The sequence below is a fragment of the Cebidichthys violaceus genome, unplaced genomic scaffold (assembly GCF_023349555.1).
Source record: "Cebidichthys violaceus isolate CVI_PGR_0920_01 unplaced genomic scaffold, fCebVio1.0.p SCAF_3, whole genome shotgun sequence".
Lineage (NCBI taxonomy): Eukaryota > Metazoa > Chordata > Actinopteri > Perciformes > Stichaeidae > Cebidichthys > Cebidichthys violaceus.
This window is the reverse complement of record NW_027176483.1, coordinates 1,121,165-1,140,602: the sequence shown is the minus strand read 5'-3', so window position 1 is coordinate 1,140,602 and position 19,438 is coordinate 1,121,165. Positions and strand designations below refer to the sequence as shown.

General features: G+C 42.8%; 3 protein-coding genes across 8 annotated transcripts in view; all 3 read right to left on the bottom strand.

Moving 5' to 3' along the window:
* The window catches only part of dldh (dihydrolipoamide dehydrogenase), a 7,470-nt gene extending 7,460 nt beyond the window's left edge, over positions 1 to 10 (bottom strand). The window contains exon 1 of the mRNA XM_068723315.1: positions 1 to 10. This exon is cut by the window's left edge and continues 105 nt beyond it. The gene's annotated coding sequence lies outside the window, so the exon portion shown is untranslated.
* A 1,331-nt stretch (positions 11 to 1,341) lies between these two features.
* Positions 1,342 to 14,604, bottom strand: LOC137881440 (E3 ubiquitin-protein ligase TRIM21-like). Of its 6 annotated transcripts, none has more exons than XM_068723392.1 (5): positions 14,515 to 14,604; positions 13,328 to 13,364; positions 11,466 to 11,874; positions 10,104 to 10,149; positions 1,342 to 2,913 (listed from the first exon to the last, which is right to left on the bottom strand). In XM_068723392.1, the coding sequence occupies exon 5, from the start codon at positions 2,902 to 2,904 to the stop codon at positions 1,402 to 1,404; it is 1,503 nt and encodes a 500-aa protein (XP_068579493.1). In that variant the 5' UTR covers positions 2,905 to 2,913; positions 10,104 to 10,149; positions 11,466 to 11,874; positions 13,328 to 13,364; positions 14,515 to 14,604; the 3' UTR covers positions 1,342 to 1,401. The 6 variants fall into 6 exon arrangements, with proteins under 6 accessions (XP_068579493.1, XP_068579494.1, XP_068579488.1 ...); XM_068723387.1 differs by lacking the exon at positions 1,342 to 2,913 and adding an exon at positions 5,427 to 7,580; XM_068723391.1 differs by lacking the exons at positions 1,342 to 2,913; positions 11,466 to 11,874 and adding an exon at positions 5,427 to 7,580.
* Positions 9,515 to 17,667, bottom strand: LOC137881907 (E3 ubiquitin/ISG15 ligase TRIM25-like). The gene is made up of 3 exons (XM_068724098.1): positions 16,953 to 17,667; positions 16,333 to 16,433; positions 9,515 to 9,661 (listed from the first exon to the last, which is right to left on the bottom strand). Exons 1-3 carry the CDS (start codon positions 17,665 to 17,667, stop codon positions 9,515 to 9,517), a joined length of 963 nt encoding a protein of 320 aa, XP_068580199.1.
* Positions 17,668 to 19,438: the final 1,771 nt, after the last annotated feature.

Genomic DNA, 19,438 nt, shown 5'->3' with positions numbered 1-19,438 from the left:
AGGTCTACTGTCATTGCGCATGCGCAATACACACGCCCGTGTACGTCGCCTACATATGACGTCATTGATTGTTGAAAGCTGAAAAAAAAGAAGAAAATCGTTCTCGTGTCGTCACACCGACTCTCTGGTTGATGAAATACTTTAAAACAACAAATACAGTGTTTCCAAAAAATATAGTTTCTGTCCTCTGTGAAATATCCAGAAGTATTCAGATCCTTTACTTCAGTAAAAGTACTAATACGACACTGTGGAAATACACCACTGCAAGTACAAGTCATGTATTCAAAACCGGACTGGAGTAAAAGTATATTTCTGCTAAATGTAGTAAAAGTAAAAGTATTGGTTGATCAGTAAAATGTCTTCCTTTTATATCTGTTTCTGCATTAATATTACTGCTGCATTCATGTGTATGTTGCATATTTATTAACTCCTTCATATCCTGTTGGTTGGTTTAATCTACATCACTTCATCACATTATATAAAATCATCATGTTTGTAGCTGCTCTGTCCTGTGAGAACCACATTTTCCGGCTGATCCAAGAGGCTTTTTAAAGAGTTAATTTAGCTGAAGAAGTCGGAGGATTTTGATCGTCTCCAGGTTCTCAGGGAGGGCCGAGAGAACCCGTCCAGAGGGATTTAGGAGGTGGAATCTGAATGTTCTGGGTCTTTATTGAACCAGGAAGGTTTGGATTTAAAGCTGATGTAGATACACTTTTGCTTACGACGCCAACTGTTAAAGACAGACTGTGAAAGATTGCTGAAAATGTTTAACTTTACACTTTTTCTGCAAGTGTACAAACATTACAAAACCACATTTGTTGGGTCGTCTCAGGAGCGTAGCGCCCATCCTCCGGTTCCCCCTCAGGTGAACACTGTTAGCTCTGTCAGCATTGATGGCTTCCAGCCGCCGGCTCAACCATCACCAGGTTAGAGGCAATAGATATGCTCTGAATTTCAAATTTAGCACCTTTAATATAGAGCTCATGATTTGTTTATAGAATTCTTTTCATCAGTGTTTATGTCCTGGCTTTTGTTTATAAGTTTTAAACCTGCAAGAAAAACCTCTTATTGTATATTAAAGGTATTTTCACTTCTCTAAATGAATTGTCAAACAGGTGAATCTGGTACGGCATAGTTATCTCTGGTACTTGGATCAGAACCAGAGTCTAATCTCACTCCATCAGAGAGTACAACAAATACTAACATCAGTTAATTAATACTACCATCATCTACACAACTACACTGCCAAAACAAAGACTACAAATTTAACCCAGGGGCTAAAAATAATAAGAAAAAAAAACAGTGACAAGAATCTTTTAAAAACAGCACATGTATACATCGTTCATCAAAAATACATTTATTACACTACATGAAAGTGAATCTAGAAAATCAAATGTATTTCTACTCAGAGTGATTGACAGGAGAGATGATTAGTGGGGCAAAGTTGATATTATAGTTATACAAACCAGGATCAAAGAGTGGGTAGAGTTTCTCAGTGAAGCTGCAGTCAGTAAAGGAGTAGATAAGAGCTGCAGCATCAACGTCATAGAAGGAGACCAGACCCTCCTCATAATCCACAAACACCCCCACCTTCTGAGGCTGAGACTTCAGAGAGAGACGGATATCAGGGTCAGCAAGAGCAAAGTACTCATTCTTATTCCTCAAACATATCGTCCAGTAACCATTCTGAGGAGACAGTGTGATTCTTCCCTTCCTGTTGATTGACTCTCTGACCACTCCTAAAGACCACTTAGTCGTCCCTTTAACCTGAACCTCGTAGTAAAATCTTCCTGAAGAGAAACTCTGCTTTGCTAAAACAATAACATATTTATCAAATCTCTTTGAGTTGTCTGGGTGATATGTCCATTCGTCACCATCATGTACTTGTTTTCCATCATCAGACAGGATGAGGTTGGGATGTGCTGTATCAGGATCAAGTGTCACATCCACTGCAGACTGCTGGACCCTCTTCAGCTCGACGAAAAGCAGATAACTTATCTCTTCATTAAGCATCTCTTCCAGCTGATTCACAGCTCTCCTCACAGTCCCCTCATATGAAGGTGGACTGACTCTGACTCCTGTCCAGTTCTTGGTGGGTGGAGCAGTGTTCAGGGTCCTGAAGCTCTGGAGGAGGTGGAGGGGGTCTTCAGAGCGTGAGAGCTGCTCCACCTCAGTGCTTCTCTTCTTCAGCTCAGAGATTTCCTGTTCCAGCTCTTTGATGAAGCCTTCAGCCTGTTTCTTTGTCTTTCTCTGCTTCTCTTTGATCGTGTCGATGAGCTCGGCCTGGCTTCTCTCAACAGACTCCTTCAGAGCGGTGAAGACCTGAACACCATCTGCTATCTCTCTGTCTGCATTTTCCTCACTGTGCTCCACTGAGTGTTTGATCTCATGAATTAGTTTTTGTCTCTCCTGGAGCATCTGCTGGATTTCAGTCTTCGTCCTCTCCACCTCAGCCTTCGTTCCTTCATATTCTTCTTTCAGTAGAACAACAACATGTGTTTTGTGTTGTAAAACTATCCAGAGCATGAAAACACACATCAGACCCAACAGGTAGAGCATCCAGGGCTTCAGTTTGGTTCCAGTGCAGACGTCACAGGGAACTTCTCCTGGTTTGGCAGCTTGTTGCTCTGAGCTGCTGCTGCTGGCTTTCTGTTGAGCTGACTGTCTGAACTGAGCAGCCATCTCAGAGATGAAGGTGTTGACCTGCAACTCAGGTTTTGTGTTGAAACCCTTTTTACAGTTTGGACACTGATAATGATAAGGGACATCAATATCCCAGTGTTCAGTGATGCAGGTTTTACAGAAGTTGTGTCCACATGGTATGGTGACTGGATCAGTAAACACATCCAGACAGATGGAGCACAGGAACTGATCTTCAGTCAGCAGACAGCTGGCAGCAGACATATCTACACTCTGAGGACAACAAGAGTGACAAAAATAAAACTGTTAATATATAACTTTTGATTGTTTGTTCAATAAAATCAAACTAGGATCAGTGGATTATAAGGAAAATCATCATTAATGCTGTTGTGATGCGTTCTCTGTTCAAAGTGCAGCGCAACTCATTGTAAGTTTCGTCTCTACGCAGTTTTCATTTTCATGCCCAGCACCCACACTGTGTAAGTACTTGTGCCCATCTGTGCGCCCGTGGGCGTGCTGGTCTTAAAATTAGGTATGAGGAGAGGATATTGGGGGACGGTGAGGCAGAGGGTCCACCGGCCAAAGACCACATGCCTGTGTTGGGGTCTGACCATGTGCTCGGAGACAAAGAGATCTGGGCCTGCCGATTCTGCAGGCAAGGCCCATCCTGATTTGAGTCATCAAACCCCCAACTAGGAAGAAGTTGACATTAAGGTGTGAACTCGTCATCCAAATACAACACTGCAATCTAATTGGCCATGGGCCACAGCCACCCCAGGACCCCCGCGGTTCAACCCTTGTTTCTACAAAACAGCCTTGCTCCCCCTTCTCTTGGCTATTCCCTCAATCTCGGTCGACAAGGTAGCACGAACGCAACGTTTGCTATATTTAAAAGAAGTCCTAGGTTTAACAGTTTTAGATTCGCTGGACGTATTTACTGGACTGTTTGTTTTGTTTTTGTTCGCATCCTGGATGAGGAAGCGAACAATTTTCCTGCAGAGGTCAAGAACCTGACTTCTTCAGAGAAAAGAAAACAGACTTCTTTTTCTCCTCAAGTCGACTTTGTTCCAGCCGTAAGGACGGGAATTTCCTTATTGAGCCGAAGAGACTCTCTGCTACCAGAATCTATTGCGCCGCACGAAGCCGCGCTGCCTCAGTTCCAACGACAAACTCAGAAGGACCGATCGACCGCCACGAAATCGACGCATAGTAAAGCTGAGAGTCTGGGCAGATTTAGTCTATTGTATTTATTATCTTGTTTGCGTTGCTAAGTTACTGTCATTTTTATAACGTGGTGTGTATGCTCAATAGATTAATAGGTTAACGATCAAGATCGTTGATGTTGTGTATTTCATACTGCTGAGATCGTGTTGAGATGATTCACTGCTAGTGAGGCCGGAAGTTGTTTCTCATCAGTTCAGAGGTCAGAACCGCGGCTGTGCAATCAAAGAGTCGTCAGCTGTGCTTCTATAGATGAGAGGACAATCTTCCGTACTCTACCGCGGCGCGGAGGATCTTAATCTTTAGTTTTTGGAGGATTTATTTTGTTTCATTTGCTTTCTCTCTTCTTTTACTAACCCACACACACATATAGCTTCAAGCTAATGTAGCTCCGGGGTTGCGCTAACTGCTTCAGGCACATGTAGATAACGAGGTTTCTATTGTCTACCGCCATCTTAGAGTCTTCTTGTGGTCTCGCGAGAGACGTCACCACGTTTCAGATTACGTCATACGTTGTCTGAGCTGTTCTCCAGCTCCCCCCCACACTACATGCACACACACACACACACACACACACACACACACACACACACACTCACACACACACACACACACACACACACACACTCACACCCTTTACCATAGTCTGTTGATTGTAGATAGCGTGCTCATGAATGTATAGTTGTTAGTTTAGATATTAGTTGACTAGATCATTATTATTGGAACTTAATAAACTCTGTTATGCTTTAAAGAGCAGCTGTCTGTGGTGACTTTGTGCATGTATACTATGATGATAGCTGATATGTGGTCTGTTGCTTGTACTCAACACCTTCACTTTCACTCTGAATGTGGAACAGTACTTTGACTATTGACATTGTGAGTGAATGTGAATTATGAGACTTAGTTTATAGTTTGGTTATTGGTCTCTGTTCGCAGAGTGGTGCCCCGTTATTATTAATAATCGTTAATAATCTTACTGACAATAATAATTCTATTGATGTCAATAATTTAGTTTTCTTATATGCTGATAACTCAAACACGCTCCTTTTTGTTCCCAACATGTTGGTGCCCCTTGAGGCACGTTATACCAGCTTTATTGCAGTATTTATGCACATTAGTCCAGAATTGACTATTGATCATTTTTGAGAAATTAATATTTTTCTATGAAAGTGGATTTTTGAATAATTAAAATGTTCTGAAATTTATATTTTTCCAAAATTGTAGTGTATTTTAGAGCTGAGTGGGTCACATATTAGTTCTTGATGTTCTCTATGTGTTGGACCACAGACACACCTAGTGGACTAAAATGAGAGCATGTCTTCATATGAACACAGGCTGCAGTTTGTCATGAACTCCTCTAGAGGGCGTCCTCACATCTCTCTGACTCTCTACTAACTAGTAGTCCTGGTTTAAAGTCATGAACAACACTACATTATGTTACACTAACAACCATCTAATATGTGATGTTGTGCTGGAGCTCGTCAGCTCAAGATGATTTTGAGGTGATTATGAATACCATCAATGTTTTATTCAACGTGATATTAATCAACAATAAAGTACCTTCCTCAGACAACATGGACACTTTATTTAGCTTCTGTTTATTTAGGAAGAACATCAAATGACTTTTGTCTTATTTATAAACTGTTCTTCAGTCATGTGTTCCAGAATGCAAAGCTTCTTATAAACAATGATCAGATGATAAAGTGATTTCATTTGGTATTCAGACATTAAAGGAACGTGCAAAAGCTTCTTATTTCAGAGTACATTGTGTTTTCATGATTCAACAATCTTAAAGTCAGTTATTACAAAACTTTATACTACATCAGATGTATTAGTCAGTTTGGTCAAATCTGTGTTGTAGTAAGAAGAAATGTGACACATCAAAGAAAAACAATTACAGAAAAAAACACATTGATCAGAATCTGAAAAAAATAACAACCAGGTATACATTTTACATCATCAATAAATCTACATGTATTCTATTAAATGATCTTTCTGTAGAAAATCAAATGGTTGTTCTACTCTGAACAACAATTTGGTTGATCAGAGTAACTGATGGTTGTTCTACGACTGACAGGAGAGATGATCAGAGGAGCAGAGTAATTAAACAAACCCCAGAATGATGGGATTACATAATCAGGCTTGAAGATTGGGTAGAGTTTCTCAGTGAAGCAGCAGCCAGTAAAGGAGTAGATAAGATCTGCAGCATCAACGTCATAAAAGGAGACAAGACCCTCCTCATAATCCACAAACACCCCCACCTTCTCCGGCCGAGACTTCAGAGAGAGACTGATATCAGGGTCATCAAGAGCTTTGTACTCATTCTCATTCAAACATATCGTCCAGTATCCATTCTCAGGGCTCTCTGTATTTTCTCCCTTCCTGTTGATCGACTCTCTGGCCACTCCTAAAGACCACTCAGTCTTCTCTTTAACCTGAACCTCGTAGTAAAATCTTCCTGAAGAGAAACTCTGATTTGTTAAGACATTCAACGATGTATCAAATCTCTCTGGGTTGTCTGGGAGATCCTGCTGTACCCTACATTGTTTAACTTGTTTTCCATCATAAGACAGAATGAGACTGTAATGTGCTGTATGAGGATCAAGAGTCACATCCACTGCAGACTGCTGGACCCTCTTCAGCTCCTCCCTTTCAAACAGCTTCTTCATCTGTTTACTGAGCGCCTCCTCCAGCTGATTCAAAGCTCTCCTCACAGTCCCCTCATATGAAGGTGGACTGACTCTGACTCCTGTCCAGTTCTTGGTGGGTGGAGCAGTGTTCAGGGTCCTGAACCTCCGGAGGAGGTGGTGGTGGTCTTCAGAGCGTGAGAGCTGGTCCACCTCAGTGCTTCTCTTCTTCAGCTCAGAGATTTCCTGTTCCAGCTCTTTGATGAAGCCTTCAGCCTGTTTCTCTGTCTTTCTCTGCTTCTCTTTGATTGTGTTGATGAGCTCGGCCTGGCTTCTCTCAACAGTCTCCTTCAGAGCGGTGAAGACCTGAACACCATCTGCTATCTCTCTGTCTGCATCTTCCTCACTGAGCTCCACTGAGTGTTTGATCTCCTGAATCTTCAGTCGTCTCTTCTGGATCATCTGATGAATTTCAGCCTCAGTCTTCCCCAGCTCGGCCTTCTTTCCTTTAGATTCTTCTTCCAGAGGAACAACATCATGGTTCTTGTGGTCAGTGCAGAGCATGCAGACACACATCTGGTCGGTCTTACAGAACAGCTCCAGCAGTTTGTCGTGCTCCATACACATCCTGTCTTCCAGGTTCTCCACAGGGTCGATCAGCTGATGTCTTTTCAGGCCTGATCTTGTCAGATGAAGCTCCAGGTGAGTCTCACAGTAGGAGACCAGACACACCAGGCAGGACTTCAGGGCCGTCAGTTTGGTTCCAATGCAGACGTCACAGGGAACTTCTCCTGGTTTGGCAGCTTGTTGCTCTGAGCTGCTGCTGCTGGCTTTCTGTTGAGCTGAATGTCTGAACCGAGCAGCCATCTCAGAGATTAAAGTATTGACCCGCAGCTCAGGTCTGCTGTTGAACACCTCTTTACAGTCGGGACACTGAGACTGGACATTAATGTTCCAGTGTTCAGTGATGCAGGTTTTACAGAAGTTGTGTCCACATGGTATGGTGACTGGATCAGTGAACACATCCAGACAGATGGAGCACAGGAACTGATCTTCAGTCAGCAGACAGTTGGAAGCAGACATATCTACACTCTGAGGACAAAAATGTGACATAAAAAACTGTTAATACATAACTTTTGATTACTTGTATGATTAAAAAAAATTATGATCAGTAGAATATAAGGAGAGTCACCATGAAGGATGTTGTTATATTGCACCCAACTGAGATTTACTAAGAAAATGGATTTACAGCTCATTATGCTGTCATGTCCTCGACTGTGTTGCAAGTGAAGGAGAGCTCAGACCTTCAGCTCAGTCGTAGGATTTCTATGAGATCTCTAAGCTAAGAAAATAGGTGATAACATGGTGATCTTCACACCAAAACATTTACTTCGGCTACTTGGAGAAAATATTTCTATTTTTCAAATTATTACTATAAAATATAATATTCTACCTCAACAGACAGGCAGCTGAGAGGTACCGGCAGGCCAGAAGGGCTGCGGTCGCGGATGCTAAAACTTGGACATGAGAGGAGTTCGGGGAGGCCATGGAGAAGGACCTTTGGTTGGCCTCAAGAAGTTTCTGGCAGACCATCTGGTGGCTCAGGAAGGGAAAGCAGGGCCTACCCCAAGCTGAACTGCTGACCCGGACATCGTCAGGCGGTGGAAAGAGCACTTTGAGGAACTCCTAAACCCGACCAACATGTTCTCTGGAGAGGAAGCAGCGCCTGACGACTTTGGGGGGGGGGGGGGGGGGGGGGGGGGTCGCACCCATATCCCTGGCAGAGGCCGCTAAGGTAGTCAAAAAGCTCCTTGGTGGCAAGGCGCCGGGGGTGGATGAAATCTGCCCTGAGATGCTGAAGGCGCTGGACACTGCTGGGCTGTCTTGGCTGACACCCCTCTTCAATGTTACATGGGGGTCGGGATTATTGCCCATGGACTGGCAGACCGGGGTGGTGGTTCCCATTTTCAAATAGGGGGACCGGAGAGTGTGCTCGAATCATCGGGGTATCACACTACTCAGCCTCCTGGGAAAGGCTTATGCCAGGGTGCTGGAAAGGAGGCTCCGACCGTTTGTCGAACCTCGGATTCAAGAGGAGCAGTTCCGTCCCGGCCGTGGAACAGTGGACCAGCTCTTTACAATCGCAAGACTACTGGAGGGGTCCTGGGAGATTGCCCAACCAGTCTACCTGTGCTTTGTGGACATGGAGAAGGCTTTCGACCGGGTCCCTCTGGGGTTCATGTGGGGGGTGCTGCGGGAGTATTGGGTGCCGGACCCGTTACAACGAGCCATCCGGTCTCTGTGCAACTGCAGTAGGAGCTGTGTCCGTATTCTCGGCAATAAGTCAGACACGTTCCCGGTGGGTGTTGGCCTCTGCCAGGGCTGCCCTTTGTCAACGGTCCTGTTCGTGACTTTCATGGACAGCATATCTAGGCGCAGCCGGGGGGTGGAGAACGTCAGGTTCAGGGGTCTCGGGATCGCCTCTCTGCTGTTTGCAGATGATGTGGTCCTGTCGGCCTCCTCGGAGCGTGACCTCCAGCCTTCACTGGGGCGGGATGAGTTAGCACCTCCAAATCTGAGGCCACGGTGTCCTGACGGAAACCGGTGGATTGCTCCCTCCAGGTGGGGACGGAGTACCTACCTCAAGCAAAGGAGTTCTAGTATCTCGGGGTCTTGTTCACAAGTGAGGATAAGATGGAGCGGGAGATCGACAGGCGGATCGGTGCGGCTGCAGCAATAAAGCAGGCGCTGCACCGGACTGTCTTGGTGAAGAGGGAGCTGAGCTGGAAGGCGAAGCTCTCAATATACCGGTCGATCTACGTTCCGACCCTCACCTATGGTCACGAACTCTGGGTCGTGACCGAAAGGACGAGGTCGTGGCTACAAGCGGCCGAAATGACTTTCCTCTGTAGAGTGGCCGGGCTCAGCCTTAGAGATAGGGTAAGGAGCTCGGACATCAGGAGGGAACTTGGAGTTGAGGCGGTACTCCTTCACATCGAAAGGAGTCAGCAGAGGGGTTCGGGCATCTAATCAGGATCCCTACTGGGCGCCTCCCACTGGAGGTTTTCTGGTAACGCCCAACTGGGAGAAGACCCCGGGGAAGACCCAGAACAGGCTGGAGGGATTATATCTCCCAGCTGGTCTGGGAACACCTCGGGATCCCCCAGTATGAGCTGGAAAATGTTGCGGGGGAGAGGGAAGTCTGGGTCAGCCTGCTTGGCCTGCTGCCACCGCGACCCGACCCCGGATAAGCAGTAGACAATGAATGGATGGACCCGGACAGAATTTAACATGTTTATTACAATTTACTTTCATGTATTTATCCACTATTTGGCTTCATAATTATTATTATTATTCATTGTCAGAGGAGGTCCAGAGAAAGAGGATGATGATACAGAGCACAGAATCAGACACATTAAATATTCAGAAAAAAGATGGAAGCTACTTTTCTAGTCGGCAGGAAACTCTAACAGTTTCTCTCCACAACCTCCACGACTTCAGATATAAAAAACTGCCCTGAATAAATAAGTGAATATTATCAGCTGTACTTCTGTACGAAGGCAGCAGTTAACAGGGGAGTTGAGAAAGAAGGGTTTGACGTTCAAGGCTACTTACCAAAGTGTGGAACAGCTTTATCAGTTGTAAGTCTTCAATGTTGTGCCTTTAAAAGCAATAAAAGATCAAATCAGAGAGTGTACTCTGTATATTAGACAATTCTTCTCATCCCTCTACCAGTGACTCTTATTATGTTCATGTTGACCCAGATTTACATTACTTTCATCACTTGACGTCCCTACCCTCTGTAGTGTTCATGGTGAAACCCAGTTTCATGACTTATGTGTTTCTCTGACACGTAACACATTCTCTACTTTTCATCTGAATACGAGAAGTCTTCCTAGCAACTGGGACAAGTTGATTCATTATTTATCATCACTCGGGCATGATTCTTCAGTTATTAGTTATAATCCTACCAGTATTTCATGGGATGATCTACATGTGGAAAATAATGCTGATTTGGCACATCATATAAACATCATTTATGAAGTGTTCAGAAGATATAAAACCACGCGGGAGTAATTAATCAGGTGCTGCAAAGAGAAAAGACTTCCCAGAGCTTCTTTCTGTCTTTTTGGACACTGACAATTGTCTTGACGAGTCATTGGATAAAGATCAACAATGTAATACATTCTTTGTAAATATTGGTCACGAGTTAGTGAACAATATTCCTGCTCGTCATTGGAATCCACTGGATGTTCCTCCATCAAAGGTCCCTCTTATCTCTAGTGTTCTGCCCCCTGATGTTCATGAAATAAGTGATCCGATTGATGATGATAGAACATCTTCAGTGGGCCGTGACGACGGTTCTGCATTCCTTGTCAAACAGGTGAAACAGTCACTACTGCAGCCACTCGTTCACATCTCCACCTCCTCTTTGAAAACAGGTGTTGAGCCACAGGATTGACAGATTGACAAAAACATCTTGTCGATAATATTTTACGTAGTCATATCTTATGCATATTCATCTTGTGCTCTCTGTGATAGTCATATTTTAATATTATAAAGGAGGAGGCTTCAAATAAGCCCAGTTGGCTTCTTGCCTCTTCCTGCTCTGTGATATTATGCATCTCTGTTATGTTTGCTGATCGTTATTTTATTGTTTAAATTGTGCAAAATCAATGAACTAAACTAAGTAACCCAATTCGTGTTTAACAATCAATGTGTTGCCTTTGTTACATGTTTTTTGTCTGTTTCAAGACGGAATGCTTTTATTTTGAAGGCGGCTGTCCGAGCTAAACGACGGAAGTTGCGCTGTGCGCACGAGAGAGGAAACAGTACGGAGGAGAAGGGGAGTCTACGCTAAAGACTAGTTAGCTCCTAGCGGGCCTAGTTTCTCTGCTGCGTGTTCTTTGTTCTGGATTGTGGTCTGAAGTGAACGAGGACCAGACATGGAGAGTCTCTGTAGAACAGTGTACTCACCACAGTCTGTCAGAGGCTGTGCTGGATTCAGTTGAAGGTTTCTTCAGAGAGAAACAGAGAGACTCTGCTGTCGCTCAGACTAACTTTACCTTCACTTCAGCAAAAGTGACTCAGCAGATCTCCTCCTTCAGAGTAGCTCCTCCTCTCAGTGAAGCTCTGTGAAGGAGCTTTTACTGCCTCTTTAGGAAACACCCTGACTTTTCACTTTATTCCACCTTTCCTGCTGAAGTATACAGCAGCCAGAAGAACACACAGCTCCAAACAGACTGTTCCAGTGATAAGTGATGCAGGTTTTACAGAAGTTGTGTCCACATGGTATGGTGACTGGATCAGTGAACACATCCAGACAGATGGAGCACAGAAACTGATCTTCAGTCAGCAGACAGCTGGTAGCAGACATATCTACACTCTGAGGACAAGAAGTGTAGAAAAACAATCTGTTATTACATATCTTTTGATTATTTTTTGAATAAAATAAAATAAAATCTGTGGAATATCAGGAGAGTCACTCAGAATTATGTTATTGTTTTGAACCCAACTGAGATCCAAATTTACTGAGGAAATGGCGCAATGCAAATAACTGCTGTGTTCATCAAAGGAAGTTCAGTCACAGTCTGCGTGTTTCCAGCAGCTGATTTACAAATGATTTGCAGCTCATCATGCAGTCACATCCTGCTCTGTGTTGCAAGTGAAGGAGAGCTCAGACCTTCAGTCAGTCGTGGTATTTCCATGATTCTCCCAAGCTCAGAGAATAAGTGATAACATGGTGATCTTCAGGGCTGCACGGTGGTGTGGTGGCTAACTCTGTCACCTCACCGGGTTAGTTTTCATGTTAGTCAGCGTTTGCTTGTTCATCCGGCTTTAATAACAACATACGCCTACTCTAAATATAATTATTTGCATTGACCTCAAAAAAACTTGTATTGATTTTGATTGATGGTCGAGTTCCAATTTAAGTTTAATGAACACACATGTTTAGATCTGGCAGCGCGTTACTAGCAGCTATTAAAATGTATTATTCATATTATTCAAATTATTAATATCAATAGATTATGAATATAGATAAATCATGAATGGGCACCACCCTGTACCAATAACGAAACTGTGGATTCAGTAGTGTTCAGTCAAAATGTCAACAGTTAAAGTACCATTCCACATTCAGAGTGAACAGTGAAGGTTCAGTAAGCATTTACGAGACCTAGATCTAAGACGTTGTCTGTGCTCTTCGTTTTGGCCGTCAGTGGTGTTCAGCTTGAGGTCTTTGCTGTTTGCTTGTAGCCCTGCAGCCTCATTTGTCCTGAACTTCAAGCTCAGAGCTTTAGGGCTGAATCAAATGTCTTTATTGCAAAGCTTTGACTGAGGGTTTGAGACAATTACAGAGAGAGAGAGAGAGAGAGAGAAAGAGAGGAAGAGAAGTTATACTATTGCACTTGCTTTTTTTGTAAGGTATTCATAATAATAATTAGAATGTTAAAGTTATGCATTTCAGGTCCCAATGTCTTTACCTCCTGCAAAGCGAGTCGCAGTAAAACTTATCATCTTGGTGATGTCATGGCCGTGTCACAGGGACTCCCACAGGGTTCCCATCAGGTCTCCTCTAGTGGGGCACCAGTGACACTCAGGTGAGATTTGCAGAAGTAATGCAGTTTTTACAATACTTTATACTACATCAGATGTATTAGTCAGTTTGGTGAAATTGGTGTCTGGCGCTGCTACCTACACGTTCTAAACAGGTAGAGACAGAAAGAGACGGAAAGGCTAGCAGGCCCGTAGCCTTCAGAGAAAAGAGGTCTAGATTCTCGGTCCCGGTTGTCCGGTCGCCCCCTGTGGATGCCCCTGCGCAGTCTCTAACCCGGGCTCACCTTATCTTGTCTCTGACTTGAGGAGTCCCGGGAGAGTCTGTAATGTAACAGTAACATTTCCAGGTAAATGTTGTACTACAACTCATCCGTCTGAAGTAGAAGTACACAGTCAGTAGTATGCGGTTGAGTTGCATATCTTCTAAATGTTTACACCTGGTCTGAGCACCTGTCTGGGATGATGTCATGACAACAGGAAGGTTGGAAGAGATGACATCACTATGAGTCACTGACATCATGCGTTCATGTCCGTCTCTTTTATGACTGGAGCATTTGACTCTTAGCTGCTTGTTAGTTATTCTAATAATAGAATAAACTAAATACATAAATACATTTATAAACCCTGAAAGAGGCGTTCACCAAGTTTTGATGAATAGAAACAAAGTTCACTGGAGGATGTGAGCCTCTGAGCCTCTGAGTCGAGGTGGTGAACTGAAGTCAGATTGTAGGAATTAAATGTGATGTGATGACGCCTCTCACACATTTAATGTCACTTCATATCACGTGTTACTTTGCACGTCTGAATCCTCTTTATCATGAACTCTCAAAGCAGCAGTATTATTTGTGCTGATGAGTCACAACTACTACAATGCTTGGTGTTCAGTGTGTGGTTGAATGTGGGCGTGTTGAGGCTGAACCATGAGGCTGATCTGTTTTGACAAGTTTGATTTTTTTTTTTTGGCTGTGCACCATTTCCTTCTTTTGTGCACACGTACACTTTAAGTATGGATCCTACACACTTCATAAATGAGACATATTATTACACTATATACATCATTTCTCTCCACAACCCCCACGGTCACCAGGTGGACCTCAGCTAAACATTTGTCCAGTGGAACTTCCTGTCCGAGTAGTTCTGAGGTTTGATGTCACATCAGATATGATCAGCTGAACTGCGTCACAAAGACAGACAGCAGGAACTACACAAACAGTGACATTGAGAAAAAAAGGCTTTGAACTTTAAGGATATTTACCAGATTGTGTCACAGCTTGTTGTAACACGTCAAACTTCTGCCTTTACAGGTCATTAAAGTCAAGAGATAAAATCAGATACGGAACATTTAAGCTACACTAGTTAGCTTCTAGCAGGCCTAGTTTATCTGATGTTACTTTTGTTTCTTGGCTACAGTTTTGGTTTCTCTCTTGAACTACATGTTGACTACATTTGGTCTGTAGAACAGTGAACTCACCAGAGTTTGTGTTGTTGAGAAGAAGCTGCTGGATTCAGTTGAATGTTTCTTTAGAGAGAAACAGAGAGACTTGTCTCGACTGCAGCTCTGCTGTCACTCAGACTAACTTTACCTTCACCTCAGGAAAAGTGACGTTGAAGCTCCTCCTTCAGAGTAGCTCCTCCTCTCAGTGAAGCTCTGTGAGTGAGGTTTTATTGCCTCCTTTGAAATACCTTGACCTAGATTTGGATAGATCAGTTTTTACTTTTTTCAAGGAGAACATATAGTCACAAATAGACACCATAACAACAACATTGTGGTTTTGAATTAGCAGATTACAGAACAACAGTGATATGAGTTTATTTTCTGTTGAATGTAAAATGTAAATCTGCATTTATTGAAGTAAAACGTACAATAGTTTCCTCTTAGATGAAGAGGTGGAAAAGTAAAAAGCCTCCAAAAAATGGAAAAACACAAGTAAAGTATGGCAACCTGATTCTTCTTTTGGACATTAAATGTATTTTGTCATTTCTCTGCCAATGACTCATTCTGACTGTAACCATTTCAGTATGTGTCTGTTCCACACACTGTACAGTCTAATGCGCTACTCTGTGATCGTCACATTTTTTAGCAATTCTTCTTCAGTGAAAGTAAAGTTACTGATTTTAGATTGAGCTCTAAAACTACAAAACACACAAAATGTTTGCCAACTACATTCGATTTGATAGAGTATTTGTATAAAGACGTAAAATTAATTGTGCTCCTGCTGTCATGTAATCTGCTTCAGCATCAGACTATGTAGTTATTCATTAAGAGCATGTCTTCATATGAACACAGGCTGCAGTTTGTCATGAACTCCTCTAGAGGGCGTCCTCACATCTCTCTGACTCTCTACTAACTAGTACTCCTGGTTTAAAGTCATGAACAACACTACATTATGTTACACTACCAACCATCTAATATGTGATGTTGTGCTGGAGCTCGTCAGCTCAAGATGATTTTGAGGTGATCATGAATACCATCAATGTTTTATTCAACGTGATATTAATCAACAATAAAGTACCTTCATCAGACAACATGGACACTTTATGTAGCTTCTGTTTATTTAGGAAGAACATCAAATTACTTTTGTGTTATTTATAAACTGTTCTTTAGTCATGTGTTCCAGAATGCAAAGCTTCTTATAAACAATGATCAGATGATGAAGTAATTTCATTTGGTATTCAGGCATTAAAGGAACGTGCAAAAGCTTCTTATTTCAGAGTACATTGTGTTTTCATGATTCAACAATCTTAAAGGCAGGTAATTCAGTTATTACAATACTTTATACTACATCAGATGTATTGGTCAGTTTGGTCATATCTGTGTTGTAGTAAGAAGAAATGTGACACATCAAAGAAAAACAATTACAGAAAAAAACACATTGATCAGAATCTGAAAAAAAACAACAATGTATAAATCATCAATAAATCTACATGTATTCTATTAAATGATCTTTCTGTTGACAATCAAATGGTTGTTCTACTCAGTGTGACTGACAGGAGAGATGATCAGAGGGGAATATAATATGAAGTCGAGTACTTCGCCAGTAAAACAAAGACGGAAGATTGGGTAGAGTTTCTCAGTGAAGCAGCAGCCAGTAAAGGAGTAGATAAGATCTGCAGCATCAACGTCATAAAAGGAGACCAGACCCTCCTCATAATCCACAAACACCCCCACCTTCTGAGGCTGAGACTTCAGAGAGAGACTGACTGGAGGGTCAGCATGAGCTTGGTAATGACTGTGTCTCCTCAAACATATCGTCCAGTATCCATTCTGAGGGCTCTCTGTGATTCTTACCTTTCTGTTGGTCGAGTCTCTGACCACTCCTAAAGACCACTCAGTCTTCCCTTTAACCTGAACCTCGTAGTAAAATCTTCCTGAAGAGAAACTCTGCTTTGCTAAAACAATAAAAGATTTATCAAATCTCTCTGGATTGTCTGGGCGATTCTTCTGTACACAACTTTGTTTAACTTTTTTTCCATCATCAGACAGGATGAGGTTGGGATATGCTGTATCAGGATCAAGAGTCACATCCACTGCAGACTGCTGGACCCTCTTCAGCTCGGCCTCAGAGAGCTTCTTCATCTGTTTACTGATTGTCTCCTCCAGCTGATTCACAGCTCTCCTCACAGTCCCCTCATGTGAAGGTGGACTGACTCTGACTCCTGTCCAGTTCTTGGTGGGTGGAGCAGTGTTCAGGGTCCTGAAGCTCTGGAGGAGGTGGAGGTGGTCTTCAGAGCATGAGAGCTGCTCCACCTCAGTGCTTCTCTTCTTCAGCTCAGAGATTTCCTGTTCCAGCTCTTTGATGAAGCCTTCAGCCTGTTTCTCTGTCTTTCTCTGCTTCTCTTTGATCGTGTCGATGAGCTCGGCCTGGCTTCTCTCAACAGACTCCTTTAGAGCGGTGAAGACCTGAACACCATCTGCTATCTCTCTGTCTGTATCTTCCTCACTGAGCTCCACTGAGCGTTTGATCTCCTGAATCTTAACTCGTTTCTTCTGGATCATCTGCTGAATTTCAGCCTCAGTCTTCCCCAGCTCGGCCTTCTCTCCTTCATATCCTTCTTCCAGAGGAACAACATCATGGTTCTCGTGGTCTGAAATAGTGCAGAGCTTGCAGACACACATCTGGTCAGTCTTACAGAACAGCTCCAGCAGTTTATGGTGCTCCGTACACATCCTGCCTTCCAGGTTCTCCACAGGGTCGATCAGCTGATGTCTTTTCAGACCTGACGTTGTCAGATGAGGCTCCAGGTGAGTCTCACAGTAGGAGACCAGACACACCAGGCAGGACTTCAGGGCCTTCAGTTTGGTCCCAGTGCAGACGTCACAGGGAACTTCTCCTGGTTTGGCAGATTCTTGCTCTGAGCTGCTCCTGCTGGTTTTCTGTTGAGTTGACTGTCTGAACTGAGCAGCCATCTCAGAGATGAAGGTGTTGACCTGCAGCTCAGGTCTGGTCTTAAAACCTTTGTTACAGTTTGGACACTGAGTCTGGACATTAACGTTCCAGTGTTCAGTGATGCAGGTTTTACAGGAGTTGTGTCCACATGGTATGGTGACTGGATCAGTGAACACATCCAGACAGATGGAGCACAGGAACTGATCTTCAGTCAGCAGACAGCTGGCAGCAGACATATCTACACTCTGAGGACAACAAGAGTGACAAAAACCAAACTGTTATTACATATCTTTTGATTGATTGCATGATAAAATAAAGTCATGATCTGTGGAATATAAGGAGAGTCACTGTGAAGGACTCTGTTATATCGCACCCAACTGAGATTGCAAGTGAAGCAGAGCTCAGATCTTCAGCTCAGGGATGGTATTTCTATGAGATCCCTAAGCTCAGAAAATAGGTGATAACATGGTGATCTTCACTCCAAAACATTTACTTCGGCTATTTGGAGAAAATATTTGTATTTTTCAAATTATTACTAAAAAACACAATATTATACCCCTATTCTTGAGCCTAAATCTAATTATTAGCATTAACCTACAGACGTGTGATAATTTTGTTTGATGGTCAAGTTCCAATTTAAGTTTAATGAACACAAACAAAAAGTTTCCATCCACCATTTGTTTGTATTTCAGTAATCAGATATTGTGTTTATCAATAACAGCCTAATAACTGAATTTTCTTTCTAAAAATAGTTTTTCAGTTATATATGTAGGCCTATATTTAATTTAACATTTATCGCCTCACCACAACCTTGCATGTGGCTCCTGTAAATCCCATCTGCACTATGTTTACACCTGGTCTACACACCTGCCTGGTAATAATTAGTTGTCATGGTAACCGGCAACCAGTTAAATTCGTCAACACAGGAAACAAATGTGACTGGTCGGCAGTGTAGAACATTAGCTGGTGTTACTTCACTGATAAAAGCAGCGTTCACTTGGGGGGGGGGGGTCGTCTAAAAAATCTCCAAGACCTGAATGACTGTATGAGAAAGAGACACACAGAGAGATGGAGTGAGAGGAGTGTATGTGTCTGTGTGTCTGTGAGTCTGTGTGTTTATCAACATCACTAATTAGCTACACCTGTGTCCTTGCAGCCATTTCAAGGAGAAAAGACTGGGAAACACCTGTCAAACAAAACCTAAAAAAAAACATAACCGCAGTTCCTATTGCTCTGATATTAATACTGGAGAGGAAGGATGACTTGAAGAACAGATCATGTGAAAATTGTGTCTGTAGTGTTAAAAATGTGAGCTCCAGCGCAAGTTACAAAACTGGTACCGTCTGCTTTCTTTGACAAATTACTTTTCTGATTTAACATGGAGTCTAATGGAGCAGTCGGTTGGAGTTCATGTTGCTCTGCGGCTCTTTGAGCCAAATGTGTAAGTCTGTTGGATTCCAATGACACTTGGCTGCGACCAACACAACATTTCCAAGCTTTTTGGCCAAAAAAATGGTGTATAAAGAGTAAAAATTGTGGGAATGGGAGCAATTTGTTTGGAAAAATCACAGAATATTTTCCTGCTCTGCTCCACTCTGACAGTTATGTCCTCACTCTAGAGCTGAACATTCCGTGCAATACACACCCATTATAAAATCTGAAACGGACCCAAACTTTTCCTGAAACTTAATCTGTGACTTCATGGAAACTATACTAGCTATCAAAATGTCCATTTGGCTCAATAACGTCCATCAATTTGTCTACGTTTTAAACTTTGAATCATTTTTCTACATTAAAGTAGAAATACTACATTAAAGTATGGCTGGTCAATATGACCAAGTTAAGTGTCTTTTTAGCTCTCTTCTCGACGAAACCCCATTCAAGTCAATGGGGAAATTTTGCTCCATTTTTTGGAATTTTCGGGAAAACCGCTGGACGAATCTCTTATAAAAGTCATTGCACACCATTCCTGATCAGGCCGCACGTTTTGGCTTATTTTTTGAGCAG